The sequence below is a fragment of the Cornus florida genome, unplaced genomic scaffold, assembly GCF_030987335.1.
Source record: "Cornus florida cultivar Cherokee Brave unplaced genomic scaffold, ASM3098733v1 CherokeeBrave_3.0.0_Hap2_Chr02, whole genome shotgun sequence".
Classification (NCBI taxonomy): Eukaryota; Viridiplantae; Streptophyta; class Magnoliopsida; order Cornales; family Cornaceae; genus Cornus; species Cornus florida.
Genome location: NW_026775572.1, coordinates 13483105 through 13499646, shown reverse-complemented (window position 1 = coordinate 13499646; position 16542 = coordinate 13483105). Strand labels below are relative to the sequence as shown.

The 16542-nt window shown below is 34.2% G+C and overlaps 1 protein-coding gene and 1 pseudogene across 1 annotated transcript; both read left to right on the top strand.

The window, feature by feature from the left end:
• Positions 1-1055: 1055 nt before the first annotated feature.
• LOC132295665 (NADPH-dependent aldehyde reductase-like protein, chloroplastic) lies at positions 1056-2018 on the top strand (annotated as a pseudogene).
• A 5414-nt stretch (positions 2019-7432) lies between these two features.
• Positions 7433-13224, top strand: LOC132293729 (TATA-box-binding protein). Its single transcript, XM_059791327.1, has 9 exons — positions 7433-8061; positions 8927-9014; positions 9246-9317; positions 10339-10389; positions 10770-10814; positions 10955-11047; positions 12271-12372; positions 12467-12540; positions 12758-13224. Coding segments are annotated over exons 1-9 (603 nt in total). The 5' UTR covers positions 7433-7984; the 3' UTR covers positions 12759-13224.
• Positions 13225-16542: the final 3318 nt, after the last annotated feature.

Below are 16542 nucleotides of genomic sequence, written 5' to 3'. Positions count from 1 at the left end.
TCCAACCCCAGTAGCCCAAAAATCGCAAAAAACCAAAAAAAACTGAAGAAACCTTGAAGGAGCCGACTCCAACCAAGTTGGAGCCGCCTCCAAAGAAGATGGAGCCACCTCTAAACCACTTAGAGCCGCCTCCAAGTCACTTTGAGCCGGCTCCATGTTTTCATGGAGCCGTCTCCTTCCTCTTTTCCTCCGTTCTGCTTACTTCCTTCAACTGTGTCCTCTCCGGCGACGTCCAGTTCATCCGTCCTAAATTACTAAGACTGCTACTAGTTTAAGTTATGTCTCAGTATGATCCAAAAACAGTTTAATGCCTTAGTCATTCACCAACAACAATCGGAACAAGAATTATACAACGAGAGGTTAGAACGAGCAGTTTATAATTCAAGAACACATGCTGTTTTAAGTAAATCAATCATGTGAACCAGAGTAATATTAAGGCTTCTCAGAGTGTCATAAACTAGTTCAACTCTCTGTACATCAGTTTACATGACTTAGATTAAGAATTTCATAGGAAAGTATGTAGAACAACAGTACACAACCCACGACCACATTCAGTTTAAAAACATCAAAGACATGAACACCAGTTTAAGTTTGATTCTTATTTATTCCTGGAGTTGAATTAGACATGCAAAGCACATAAGTCAACGGGAAAGAGTTAGGATTAGAACTTGCCTTACATCGACGTCTTCCTCAATTCCCCGGCGAACACTCTGTTTGCCCTCTCTGGTCTCCCTTTGCCTCCACCAACGTGAACAGGGTTCTCCAACCCTAGACAGAACATTACTCGTATATTTATAGGCTAAATAATCCTAGGTTTAATTATACCCTAACTGACTTACCCAGCCCATAGACCAACCTATGATATATAAACATCGGCTACAAATGTGAGATGTATAATAAAGTTAAAACCCTAACCTAATTTAATAACCTAATCTTACAACAGTGAAATTTAAATAGAATAATACAAGTAACAATTTAAATAGCACACAATAATTAAACTATTTAAATAATTCAAATAATTCACATAAAGTGCTTAAATCCATTTAATTCAAATATCAAATAATAAATGCAAATCAATAATTAATTAATTTAAATAAATACATCAGCACATAGCTACGTAAGCACCCAGAAAAAAAAAATGAAAATAATAAAATAAATAGTAAAATTTTAATTATATCCCTTTTTAAAACTAGGGGTATTACACTTAGCCACCTCCTCCTTCATGGCTCAAGCAACCCAATCACTCCCGCTCCAAGACCGAGTCGTAATCGTCACAGGCAGTTCTCGAGGAATCGGCCATGCCATCGCCCTCTACCTCGTTTCACTCGGCGCCAAACTTATCGCCAACTACACTTCCAACTCGGCCCAAGCCGACCTCGTCGCATCCGAAATTAACTCCGCCACCGGCTCTCCCCGTGCTGTCGCCGTAAAAACCAACATCTCCGATCCAGCCCAAGTCAAGTCTTTCTTCGACGCGGCCGAATCGGCCTTCAACTCGGAAACCCACATCCTGGTCAACTCGGCTAGTGTTTTGGACCACAAATGCCCAACCATATCCAATACTTCTCTCGACGAATTCGATAGAACTTTCAGTGTAAACACCAAGGGGCGTTCGTGTGCTGCAGAGGGGCGGTGAACCGCCTGAGACGCGGTGGCGGAGGGAGGATCGTCTATTTGACGTCGTTGGTGGTGGCGTTGTCACCGTCGGGTATGGGGCATACACGAGGTCTAAGGCGGCAGTGGAGGCAATGGTGAAGATACTGGCAAAGGAGTTGAATGGGACGGGGATCACGACAAACTGTGTGGCGCTGGGGGTGGTGGTGACCGAGATGTTCTTCGATGGAATAACGGAGGAGATGGTGAAGAGAGTGGTGGATCAGTGCCCAATGGGTTGACTCGGAGAGGCTCGGGATGTGACGCCAGTTGTTGGGTTTTTGGCGAGTGACACCGGGGAGTGAATCAATGGTCAGATAGTTCACGTTAGGTGGCCAAGCTGTCTGAGCTTCCATTTCGTTTAATGCTTTTAATTTTTTTTTAAAATTAACCCGGAGTGTCCTGGATGGCACGAACCCTTAGGTCTCTCAATAACCCCGACTAATCCCCGAGGACCCGGAAAGGCGCCTCCTCATCGGGGTCAGGTAAATCACTACAGGGACAACAGAGACTAACCACAAAGAACACCCAGCGGACTCGAATCTTTGACCTTGGCTTGCTTTTAATTGTGCTTTACCACTTATTTATAGTGTATTTCTTTTCTTTTATTGAGAAGGTTTTATATACAGTGCTCTTATTATTGTTATTATTGATTTGTTTTATTGTGGGTTATTCCGTGGAGTGGTAAATATGGATTATTAATACCATTTAAATTTAATAATTTATAAGATAAAAATATGTATTGACTAGTGTTTTAGTGTTAGAGATGTTCTACCTCGAATTTGGATGAGAAGTGAAATGGTACATGAGTTAGGCATTATCCCATTTAATTACTTAAGTTTTTGGGTTACATTTCGACACACTTAGGTTGTTACCTAATCATGACCTATATATACCATTACAATTGATATGAGAACCATATCCATGTAGACACTAGCATTTAATGGATTTTTGTTTTGATAAATTGAACCATCAAATATTGGTCTCGTATTTAATTAAATTATTTAATTGGCTCAAATTTGGTCAACTTAAATTATTTAATTAATCATAATATAACCGACCTGGCCAGTTATAATTGTGTCCTTGTTAAGAAATTACATATGTCATCATCATATTAATCTAAGAAGTCTATAAATAAAGGTATGGAGGAGGGAGAAAAATATCTAGAAATTGAGAGACTCGAAAATCCAGAATTCCAGAGCCGCCGGCATATTAAATTGTGCACAACAAGCACATTAGGGGATTTTATTATTTTGCAAAGTATATCATATAGGATTTTTCGTTCTTTATTTGCAGAGTACGAAAATTGTGTATACACTCCAATTCCGAACTAATCTAGTTTTGTTTTGTTTTTATTCTAGCTGAATCGTGAAATTGCAATTATAAACCAATGTTAGTATTTTGTTTACCAATTCCATTTCAAAATAGAGTGCCATTATGAGAGGTCTCTGTATATATATATATATATGTTCTTGTTGTGATTGGGTACATATATTGAGACGCATATATAATAGCTTGAAATAGATTTTATGATAATTATGCAACCAAAACTTCATTCCAAAGTTCATTTGCAGTAAATTACATTAAATAGTCAAACAGTTATAAAAAAATAAATATTTATTTAATTTGGTCAAATTAGACTATCAACTTTTATTGTCTCATATAAATTTATTTTATAATATTTTGATCAAATTACAATATCAAATAATTTTTACATTATTATTTTTGTCCAAAATGTGCTAATTTAAATAAGGGTTTAGAAGAAATGTCACGAGTCAATCTCAAAATAGAATTGCTATTCAAAGTCACTAGGAATCTAGATCTTGTAAAAAAGCATGCATTAAATGCATTACCAAACTTGAAAACGGTTAAAATAAAATACACAATATTTTATGTAAATAATATAAATAATGGATAGTTTCTTTAAAATTGAGGATACTAAAATTCCCAGCAATGATATTTAACAAAAAGTGGCTAGTGTAATTTATTAATACACTTGCAATTGCTCATGATACCCTTTTTTAGCTTCTAGGGTCTATTTCTTAGTTCAAGATTCCTTTTACTAACTGAAATTAAAGAATTAGTAGATCCGTTCCGCCCAAAATGGGAATGGGCTAGGGTTATGATGAACATATAATCATTGAATCAACTCGATCATTTGCGATCAAGAAGTACTGGATTTTCTTTCGGATAGGCCTGAAAGGAGAAAGAAGCCTGGAATGCCAACTGGCGTCTGTTATTGAATTCACCCGACCCGATAGTACCCATTTTGGGAACGTCCAATGCCAAAGTCACAGAATGGGTAAGTCGCCAATTAAGAGATTGTTGTAGGAGAAGTGAATGTAATTGGGACAGTGCTTGTATAATTTTGTGTAATAATAGAACGATATAAAAAAAATTAATCAATTCAAACAAAAAAGAAAAGAAAAGGGGTTAGTCAGTTTTACATCTTTCACTTTCATTATAAAATTACGACAATGATGCAAATAAACATGGTTTGAAACTTCTCAACTCCCTCAATATTTCTACCATTTGCCACCTTTTCATCGCCATTCATGGACGAAAAGATAACACATTCGAAATCTTTATAAAATGCATGAGGATCTTCGGTAGATCTTTTTACCTAGACGTGCACTATACCTCACTGATGGATTCTAGGGTCCTCGACGCCATACTCCATTTATGTTCAACTTCTGTACCACAATTAAGTCATGAATTCGCCAAGGAATTCTTTGTCGACATTGGAATCAAATGTCTCCAATCATGTCCGACATCACAGCATTCAAGAAACGAGTCAAACGAGATTGTTAAACATAGTGTGAGAACCGTAGATTTGTTGGTAAATTCAAACCTGAATACGATCATTTTCACTTAACTGGTTCTTGATGGTGTGAAAGGTTAGGAATGAGAAGGGTTGTGGATTTTGGCGTTGTGGGTTCGGATGAATTATTGTTTGTTGTCTGAGTTATGGGTTTGAAATAGTTTAATGGGTGTTGTGGTGGCGAGTGGTGGAGAAAGAGATGGTGAAAGGGTGGTGGAGGATGACGTTGTTAAATTGGTATTACGGGATTTTGGAAGTGAAAACACAATTGTTCAAATGGGTAGAGAGATTGAGTCCGGTTATCCCGTTAAAAATTGGTATAAATCATTTGTTATTTAGGATAAGTGTCAGAAATTTATTATACCACATCTGTTAGAGAATAAAGTCCATCCTCTTAGAACATGACATAAGTATTATCCAATGTAATTTACCTCATTATAAAATCAACCTAGTTAAATTTAAGGACTAATGTTATTAATTTGTTTATTTCAAAATGCAAGGATTTTTTATTTTTATTTTTATTTTTTAATTTTTTACTTATAAATGTTCTTAGAGTGACTTAAACATTCCATCTTTTGCCTTGAAAATAGATTATTATACTTATAAGCGCTGAATATTGCACATTCAAGCCCTTAAAGTTGCATATCTTAGTTCTTTAATAATGATTATGCAGTAGTATTTATATAATTTACTTGGTTTCAGTTATTTTTAGGTGTTCATTGTCAAATTTGGCCAATTCTACCTAATTCAGACCTTTAACGGTGTTTCCAAGGATCGAGAGGAGCAATGACATGTTCGGGGACAATTCAATGCTTAAAATGATGAAAAAGTGAAATTTATGAAGTTAAGATAGGTCATAAACACCCTAGCAATATATTTACATGTTACAAGCTTTGCAAAGATCAAGAATTTATTTGTCAATGTTACGATCGATCGCCACAGCTCACCTATGATCGATCTTAGGTAATCAGAATTAAATCCTGATAGCTACGGGATTTGCATGTTTTACTTATTTCTTACCATACAAGGGCCGAACTTCATCAAAAGATCATGGTTCACATTTGGGCCCGTTCTGAGGTTATTTAATTTATAATTACCGCAATTGAAATGGGAGATTAGAGACGAGAATATTATACAAGTTATAACGATAAATTGGAGGCTAAGGGCTTTTCTCCATTGTTGATCGTTGAAGAAGGTGGTTACTATCAGAAATAACAGTCCATGGAGATGGCATTCAACACGTTAACGAAAATTTCTTCCTTATCCATGAGTAGCTAAATCCCTTCTTAGAGTATTGACGTAGCCCTAACCAAGTAATATGTGTTAATTGTTCTTATTTTTCGAGATCTTTTATGGATCATATATATTGATTGCATAGTTAAGAGCAATTGACTTAATTGTACTATGCATTTGGGATTTAATGATTATAATCGATTTTAATGAAATCTCTATATTGTCTTATAATTGATTTTGCTTTAATCGAATTCAAACTTCTATTATTTTATGTGATTACAAGAGTAATGATCATGCAATGCAATGATACTTAACGAATATATGAATGAATAGTTTAATAATTCATGTATAGGAAGACGGGTTGTACTGCATAGTAGATTAGAGTACTGCATAGTATATTTTATGGGGAAGACGGGTTGTCCGTGCCAACCGAATATGAGTTATTCTTAGTACTTGCTCATATATATCTTTATAATTGAATTGGAAGTGAACGTGATGCCACTCGATTCCCGAATATACATATATATGAATTTCCCCATAAAATATTACGATTGATCGTGTTATGAAGTTAGTGGCGAAGTCAATTCATAAGTTCCTATTCTCTTGATACCTATCATCTCATAACTTAGTTTAATTTCAATTTTTACATTCATTACAAGTAGAAATAACAATTAAACAAATCAACTCTTCTCTTGAATCGAAATTTGAAGTAATTTTATAATTAACAATTTTAATACGATCATTGAGATTTGACACCCTCTATATGGTTATATACCATAAGAATTTATTTTATTACGAGTGATTTATAATTGATAGAAATATCAACGCATCGTGTACCATCAAATTATGTTATTGTCATAAAACATAAGGGTATCTAAGAAAGTTACAATAGAGTTATCTCTTTATTTATTTATTTTTTTAAATATAGCTGACAACCACCTATTTCTTACTACTTAAAAAGAAAATAAAAATTTAAGTGAATGAAATTTCACTTATACGTAAATATTAAATGCTAAAAAGAAAGAAAAAAAAAGTGATAGATTAAAACGGATAAATATGTGGATAGGATTGCAACACCAAATTATTTTGTGTAGTTCAATTGCAATGTTAAATGCGCCCAAGATTATTATTGACTTGAAAAATGAAATCAGGCTCTCATTGATGCCATACAAAAGACTAATCAATTTTATTTCCTTTGCACCATCCATTTTTCTTCTTCATTTTTTTTCTTATGAATATTCAAACGCAAAAAAATAGATTCTTATATTTTTAAAAGTAGATTTATTTTTTTAATTTTGCTATTTCATCTCTTAAATAGCATTTCTTATTCCTTTCATTTAAATCACAAGTGACTTTTTTCACACGTAGAAAAACAGTTGGTGCATCACAAAGTGTTACGGAGAATAATTTATAAAATTAAAAGGTGGAGCGTCAAACTCTATTTATGTAAAAGTCAAGTATTTGTAAAAAAAACAAAGCACAGAAGAAAAAAACCACAAAATAAAAGTCCGTGCCACGGAATTTTTTAGTTGTTTTATTTTCTCAATATTTGCGGAGGGTACAATTGTCACTTTACCTTCTCTTCACTCACTAGGGTTCCAAATTTCCGTAATAAAAAAAAGGTAAAAAAGAAGAAGGGCATTAGCAGGTCAGATATATCGTGCCACCGGCTGGTGAATCCCTACCCGGTAACCGTCTATAAATATAGACCGACCTAGATAAAGGAGCACCGATCTCCCTCTCTCTCATCCTTTCTCTCTCCATAACGCTGTCTTTCCTTCCTCGCCTCATATATCTTCAGGCCAAATCAAAACCCTCCCTCTCTATCTCTCCCCCTCATATAAGAGGGCTTCTAATCTTTACAATACTTGCATATATAAGGCACTTGCTTTTCAAAATTTGGCGCTCTGGTCAATTTTCCCACTCTTTCTCACTCGATTCTACAGAAATTTCTTGGATTTTTCCGATCTGAACGAACCCTAGATTTCTCTTTATTCGAATTGTTTTGGATCTGTCATCTGTTTGTCTCAGATCTTTCTTGTTTTTGATCGAAAACTACTAAGAATCGATTTGTCGAATTTTATTTTTCATTATACTCTACTTTTGAAATTGAAATTAAAATTGGGTAAAGGTTGTGAAGAGGGCAGGGCATAAGTATATAAAAGTTTGTGAAAATTGAAGATTAACGGGTCGATTCTTGATCGGCTGGGTTAGGAGGGATATTAGGGTTCCAAAAAGTTTGTTGTTTGGGGAAGAGAAGAGGGGTAGATACCGTAGATGGCGGATCAAGTCTTGGAAGGGAGCCAACCTGTGGATCTTTCCAAGCACCCGTCTGGCATCGTTCCTACTCTTCAGTAAGTCTTCATCTCCTTCAATCAATTCCTCAGGTAGCTGTTTTTTTATGTAGGCGGCTGCTATTAGTCTTTGTGGTCGTGTATATACACACACACACACGCATAAACGCAAACGCATATTACAGCCTTCAATAGTTTGGGAAACACAAACGACCTGGACATAAGATACGGTTTCTTTTGGAATGATCACGAAGGGTGTGTGTATATATATATATATTCTTTTCGGTGTGTGCTTTTTTACACATTTCCAGTGGAGTTGGATTACATAAAGTGTATCTCTATGATCAAATGATATAAATATCGTTTTGGGCTCTCCTCTACAGTCCTGTAATTCAAATTTTGCATTTCATAAGAACAGTCTTTTATAATTGAAGAAAAACTGATTATAAGTGTACAGATATGGTAATTCAAAGACAGAAAGCAATTTGAAAAAGAAAAGAAAAGAGGATTCTTTTACAAAGATGGAAGTAAGTAGTGTCCATAGCAATAATGTGCAAACATACATAAATCAGCAACAAGAACAACAACATTGCCTTTTTCTTGATGGGTTGTTTGCGTGTCTTAAACAATTTTGCGTGTTAAATGTATTTTGTATATATTGTGTTGTTTCTAATTATCATCGTTTGGCTGGGTTTTTTCAGCATGGCAATTGAAAGATTTAATCATTTGGTTTAGAATTTTGGCTAAAATTGACTGTTGTTTTGAATCACTCAAGCTTATGCTTAGGGTTCCTAATATTATTTCTATTTCATTCTGTCAATGCTTTAGTTCTTATGCTGTCTTACAAAAGATGCCTCCTCTTCGTGTCATTTGATTATTTATACTAAATCATTCAATGTAACCCTATTGTGTTATGCTTCTCCAGAAACATAGTCTCAACGGTCAACTTGGATTGCAAGTTGGAACTTAAAGCCATTGCACTGCAAGCCCGAAATGCAGAGTATAATCCCAAGGTGTGCAATTTCCTCTAAAAGTTAATATTTATAGTTATGGATTGGAAGTACATAGATGATGATTTAGTCTTTGCAAATAATTTGAGGGAGAGAGAGAAAGATGCACTATACCCATGCATACGATGGCTTATCTTAGGCTACTTGCTTTTGTCCCAATTGGAAGTTTCTTTTGTCCCCATTTACCTTTTTGATTACTCATTTTCTTTTTTGTCTCTGTTTTGAATCCAACAGCGTTTTGCTGCTGTTATTATGAGGATAAGAGAACCAAAGACTACGGCTTTGATTTTTGCCTCTGGGAAGATGGTGAGTTTTGTGTTTTGTCATATAATTTGCAATTCTTGTCATCTATGAGTCTATGCCACGAGTTTATGTCATCTGTTGCTTTTACAATTGTCAAATTAAGTGAATAAATTGAGATGTCCTTGTAATATCTTTTTGGGGGATAATGTTTGCTTCCTCAATCATTGTTAGTGTTGTTTGTGAGAACTTCTATTTTTATGCACCACTCCTTGTAGGTATACAATCTAACAGCAATTTGTTTACTTGTATTGATCAGCATGCGGTGAATGGTATGTCACAGGTTTAAGATATCTCTTTGGTGTCTGTTCGTGGACATGGATATGGGCTTGTTTAGTGGCCTAGAGAAACTGTCAAGTGACTCAAGTCCATGCAGACACCATAAATTTTAAGATGGAGATGCTTATGTTCATGTTATATGGATGTAAAGCTATATACTTCTGTATGTGCTTATGATTTTGTGCCTTCTTTAAAGCATGGATCATTGATATCATATTCAACTTTAAATACACTGGCTTTTTAGCACAAATGCTTGTTAAAGTACCAAGGTAACTGATGGAAACTTGGAAGTAATTAATTCGGCTCAAGTCCTGTGAGAATTTTTTTGAACGCGTTCATGTAAGATCAAGTATAATTCTTCTGCACTTCTCTTTTCAGTGATACCAATCAGCTTCCCTATATAATCAAGTAGTGGTACATAATTGTTAAATGGGTCTAATATGTTGTATATTTTTGTTCAGATGCTAATCAGCTTGATTTTAAGTTTTTCTTTTTGGGTGGAACTTATATTTGCTGACTTCAACTTTATTTTCCAAAAGTACCTTCATATCTTAATATTTCAAATGACTGTTTTTGACACTAAACTGTTGGAACTTCTGGATGTATAATAAATGTTCTTGTTGCTGTATATCTTTTTGTCTTGTCTTGATTTTTAATGGTTCTCCATGCGATCTGTGTTAAGTTTTGCCAAATTGATTTTAAACAAGCTTACGAGCTTAAAGTTCTTCATTGATGCCTAATATATTAGGTTTGCACTGGAGCTAAGAGCGAACAACAGTCAAAACTGGCTGCAAGGAAGGTATGCAAAGATATCTGGAATTCATAAATATTTAAACTTGTAATTGTGACGTTATCAATAGTTGTAAATTTAAATGCAACTTAGGTGGATTATTTATTTATTTATTAATATTATTTTTGTTTTGATTTTGTATCCATTTACTTCCAATGACCTTCAGATAGACTATTTTTCTATGATTTCTTGATTGAAATTTGAGGCCCGTGTCAATTTGAATTGTCTAGAATTCTGCTGCAACTGAGTCCATTCACGAGAGATTGCTGTTAACACTTTCAATAATGCTACGTCACTAGCTCCTTTTCAGTATAGATATAGTTACAATTATCTAAGCTGGAAATAATTCTGGGGAGTTTTCTCATCTGACATTATATTTTGTCTTCCAGTATGCACGTATTATTCAAAAACTTGGGTTTCCTGCCAAGTTCAAGGTACTCTCTCCCTCTCTCTCCGTGCGCATGATTGTGACTAGCACAAATGCATGCTTTTTACTGCTAAGCTATACTTGCGTACCGAAAGCTAACTAAACATTTGTTTCTCCTTTTTTTTGTCCCATTATTCTGATATATAGGACTTCAAGATTCAGAACATAGTTGGCTCCTGTGATGTGAAGTTTCCTATCAGACTTGAAGGGCTAGCATATTCCCATGGTGCCTTTTCAAGTGTAAGTCACAATATGTCAAAAAATTCTCATTTCAAGAAATAAGGTCTGATGGATAAATTCTTTTATTGAGGGTGCGTTTAGTAACGTTTTCGTTTTCTGTTTTTGTAGTCGCAAGGAAATGGAAACATAATTTTGTTTTTCGAAGTAAAAACAGAAAGCAAAAATAACGTTTAGTAACCTTTGTTGTTGCCACAATTTTAATAACAAAAAACATAAAGCAGTGTTTAGTAAAAACATTTGTTACAAAAAGGAAAAAAAAATACAGGACAAGATAAGCGTACAATTATATAATGTATATATTTAGAATATAAAAATAGATTTTATATATACGTATATATTAACAAAAAATTTGAAAACAAACCACAACCCATACATGTATAACAATCAGAAAAAGGGAATATATATATATATATATATTAACAAAAAATCTGAAAACAAACCACAACCCATGCATGTATAACAATCAGAAAAAGAAAAAAAAAAAATACAGGGCAAGATACTAGCAAGACTGATTCTCCTCCTAATCGGAAACAAAAAACTATTAAATCCACAACCCATACGGGCAGATACTATTCAAGTCTTAGATCTATTGAATAGAGGAGAGAGAATGAGATATGAGGACGTACCTTTTTGAGAAGAGAGAAAGAGAGACGTGAGCCCTGTGATGAAGAGAGAACAATGAAGAAGTACTAATGGAAGAGTAAAGAGAAGAAGAAAGTACTGATGGAGTAATGTCAGCAGTTGTGTATTAATGGAAGAGTAATGTCAGTTGTTGCGTAAAAAATGAGGGAAACAGTTGTGAAAATGTTTCCTCTGTTACAGTGAAAAAACACAAGAAACATCATTTTGATGTTTTCTCTTTCTTTCACAAAATTGAGAAATGTTTTTCATAAGAGGAAACAAAAACAAATTACTAAACATGATTTTTGTGTTTGTTTCTCTTTTTTAAGGATTGACAACAGAAAACAAAAAATGTTTTGGGTTACTAAACACACCCTGTGTAGTATTAAATATATATATATTTTTTCAATTCCATGAAGTTGGGCTTCTTTTGCTGACATAAAAATATCCTTTCCGTGGCTTCATGTACAACCCATAATCACTAAGATGACATTTTCTTTTATAAAATCTAAACGTTTTCTGAGGTGTATGCTTCTGCTGTATGCACATGCTTTTTATGGGCACTTCATTAGGGGTGATCGATCTGTGTTTTATTGTTGCAGTATGAACCAGAATTATTTCCAGGCCTTATATATCGTATGAAGCAACCGAAGATCGTGCTTCTCATATTTGTGTCGGGGAAGATTGTTCTTACTGGAGCAAAGGTGATGCAGGCTCTCTCTCTCCATCTTTTGAAATATATTTTGTGGTGATCTTGTTGTATTCTTTGCTCACTGATTTTTGTTTCTGATTCCTTAGGTGAGAGATGAGACATATACTGCTTTTGAGAACATCTACCCCGTCCTTACAGAGTTCAGGAAGAACCAGCAATGGTATGGCATGATCTCTCTCTCTCTCTCTTTCTCTCTCTCATACACGGTAGTGTCCTTGTAATGAATTAGAACCACATGCGTGTGAGGGAGGATGGCTGTTATGGTTATTTTTTCTTTGGTTTATGTAATTTTCTTTGGTCCGAAAGCATGATCTGTGTTATTATCAGTCATTTTTTTAAAGAAGTTAAATTTCTTGTCTTCTATTTTCTCATGGCAGATGTGTTCCAGGAAAAGTATCAGCTTCCGGTGACAAGCTCAACTGCAAACATTGCTCTTTTCTAGGCATGTTAGTAAATGCAGTGGGTTCAACTGTGAATATGCGGAACTGGGACTCCTAGATGTGCCTCTGATAAATTAAAGTTGTGTCAGTTTCTAAATATTTTTCATCTTCCTGAGTGTGGGTATTGTTCCCCAACCTTCGAAAAGCAGTGGGCAAGATCCCATTGCTGTGACCTGGGTGACTGAAGAATGTTCATGTAGTGTCTGCCAATTATTAAGGTTGATGGCAGAGAGAGTGGACTGAAGAACAAGTAGAGTACCTTTTGGGTTCTTTAATGTGGACTCTTCTGTTATTGATACATAAATCCGATTTTGCTTGTAGGGCCCTTATTGTGATATGAATGACTCATTCTGATTTTGAGTCTGAAATTTTATTCTTGTATAGTGGATTGGTTGGCTTAACAACGTTGCGATGCGTGGGTGGTTCTGCTGTGATGTTTGTTTAATGCTTGCTGAACATAATATAATGTGTTGAGAAGTTGATTATGGCTGCTTGACGATCTCAAACTTGTGCCCTTGCCACTTTTAGAGTGTTTGCATAGTGCGCAGGTCTAGTCTTAAACTATGGGCGATTGTGTTCCATATTAGATCTCTTGACCTCAAATTTCCCTCGCAGTCTTAGTGAGAAAACACATTGTTATTAATTTTCTCTTCCCTAGAATTACTCTGGAAGTGGTTTGTCACTCTCTCTAATTGCCCGACTTGGTGGTAGTCTTTGTATTCGGTCCCTTAACTGTTTTCTTTGTACATGTATAAACTATCTTGAGTGATTTCATCCCATTTTAGGAGTGTATCTTTTTCCAATTACTGAGTAGTATTATTTTTATGTCCTACAATGTATCCATCTTAAACATTCAACATTTTCCGAGTGTTTTTGTTCCCCACTGATTGCAAAGAGTGTTTTCTTGGCTACTCAATATTTGCCCCGCTAGTTGATAATGTTATGTTGAGGAAATCAGACACTTGAGCTAGTTGGGCAGATTGTTGACTGAAGATTTTGGTTCTAAAACTTGTGTTGATCTGGATTATTAGAGGGGTTCTTGTGCTATTAGAGGGTCATCTCTTTGTGGTGCAAAAATTGTTGTTTCCAACACCCTTCCCTTGCCCTCAATGTGTTGCAAGACTTACTATTGTTTAAATGTTGTCTTAGAGGAATTAAAGAAAGGAGGCCGTATTCACGATTGAACTTCAATCTTCAAAGGAAATGACATTTTTTACCATAAATTCATAACTAAATTATTATTATTTTTAAATCTCACAATTACCTTTTTAGATATATATCAAACTACCTCTTTCTCTAATTAATATATGATTTTTTTGGTCTGTTTTTTTTTTTTACACTTATTTGTTCAGAGTTAATTTGGAATATTTTAATAATGAATTCACCTAATTTATGATAAAAGTCCTATATATTTTGACAATAAAATCACAAGAAAATGAAAAGAACAGTAGCAAGAAGTGCAGTAAACGAGATAAGATGCTTGAAGTACCACTATGAAAGATAAGAAAATCTTGAGTTATTCGTTAGCTTGCTTATACATTATTACTTCTTTAATGGTCATCCATTTAGAGTCCACAATAGCTATGCATATGCCTTGGCTATTAAGAAAAAGAGCTTCCATGTTGTTGGGTAAGTTTAGAGAATTGTTGGGTAAGTCTATATTATGTTGTTTCTTAAATTAAGCATGTTGTTTATGTTCCATAAAAAAAATTAATAGAAGAAGTAAAGAAGGAAAAAGAGAGTTAAACTTTAAATAATAAAAAAGGGTAGTTCTTCTATCATAAAATAATGAGTGAAGCATTAATTAGTTCAGAAAAGTGGAGTGAATATTGCCTCCTTTAAAGAATTTTTGAGTTTAGTTGGATCCAACTTTGCTCCACCATAGGGTTGCTATAGCCTATTGAGTCGAGTCAAGCTTGAAGCCAATTTTGAAATCGAGTCGAACACCAATGTGAATGTTTAGATTTCAGCATACACCATTGTAATGCCAGCTAAAGCTTAGCTCCAAAGCAACAACATTTGCAACAGCCTTCTTGTAACCACCAGGCTGTGCTCAGGAACAACTACGAAATCATCTTTAACATAAGGTAGGGCATTAGAAAAAAAAACACAAGCACGCATAAAATTATTACATGATTAAAACCACGTGAAATGAAATTAACGTGTAAATAAAAAAAGCTGATCCATTAGTATTTGCATGTATATCGGACTGTCAATTTGTTATTGGTTTGGTCACATGATCCCGGACCTTGTACAAATTTTTTTTTTAATATTACATGTTAATATTTTTTAAATATTTAAATCACCCTTGTTCAAACATGAATTTGGACTCTTTCCTTTGCAGTAGACTATTCATTGAATCCTTTCCTTGGCACCAGATGATTCAGTGAAATGAGAGGGAGTGAGTGGGCTCCACAAATAGAGTGGATCGGAGTTCTTCTCACCATGCTCTTCCAACCCACAACAATTGAGTAAATATACAGTTCTTCCGTGTAAATTGGATAAAATCTAAGTTACACAATTTTTCTTACCAAGCGTCGCTTTTACATTATGAGTGTGCTTTCGTTCTCACGCTCCGTGCACATTTTCACTCAAATTCTCACTATTTATAACATAATTTTACCCTTTTTATACTCTCGCATTCGAATTAGCTTTCTCTTTATGCGATTTAGGATATTAAGATAAGGTAATCATCTTTTAAGTTGAAGTGTGAGAGTAAATAACAAATTAGAGACTTCTAAAAGACACGAACAAAAGTGTCCTTTTACCATTTTCTCGATCCAAGCACGTCCAATGTTTCACGATCCCAACATAACTCATATTCAAAATGTTGAACATGAATTGATCTTGAGATGGATAAAATATGCCATTTTGGATTTGTCTCGATATTTGCCTTTTATATATATAAAAAATTGAATATATATAAAAAATGTAAACAAATTCTTAATAAATTCGTTTTGAAATGATTAATATATAATAAATCAAGTTTTAAAGGAAAAGAAAAAGGTCGATTACGATTATAAGTATATACAATATATTTTAAAACTTCATTAAAATTTAAATTGAGGTTGGGATCAAGTTGCTGACATTTCAACTTGAGGTCAACCTGATTAAGTTTATGGTAATATATTTTAATCCAAAATCTCAACTCTAATTATACAAATAATCAGGGATGATAATTTTTTTCGACCTGTCGAGTTTCTATCCCGCCCCGCTCCTAATGGGGTAAATTTGGTAGCCTCCAAATGGGTTTGGAACAAGTATGATAAAATAATTGAAAACTCGAAACAGGTTTGGAACGGGAGTGAATTTATTGATGAACCCTTCCTGATTATGTATGTACCTTTAATTTTTTTTTTTAATAATTATATAAAATATATATTTAATATTATAAAGACTTGTTATTTTGCTGAAAATATCGGTTAATATATTAAAAATTCATTATTTAGTTATTTAATAGTTGGACCAACTTATTTATCAACCTAATTTGAATACATTGAACTGATTTTATTTGACTAAATAATAAAATTGACATAACACACCCTACCCTATAATTAAACAAAGTACGCGTGTCGAGTTGATACTTTGTCTGTCGGTGTAAAAGAGAGAGTATATTAATTACAAACTCGTCCTAAAATAATAATAAAGTTAGTAATGAATTTTCTAACGTGATGAAATAGAGTTTAATCAAATTTGCCCCAACTCATCGCTTGCCATCCCTA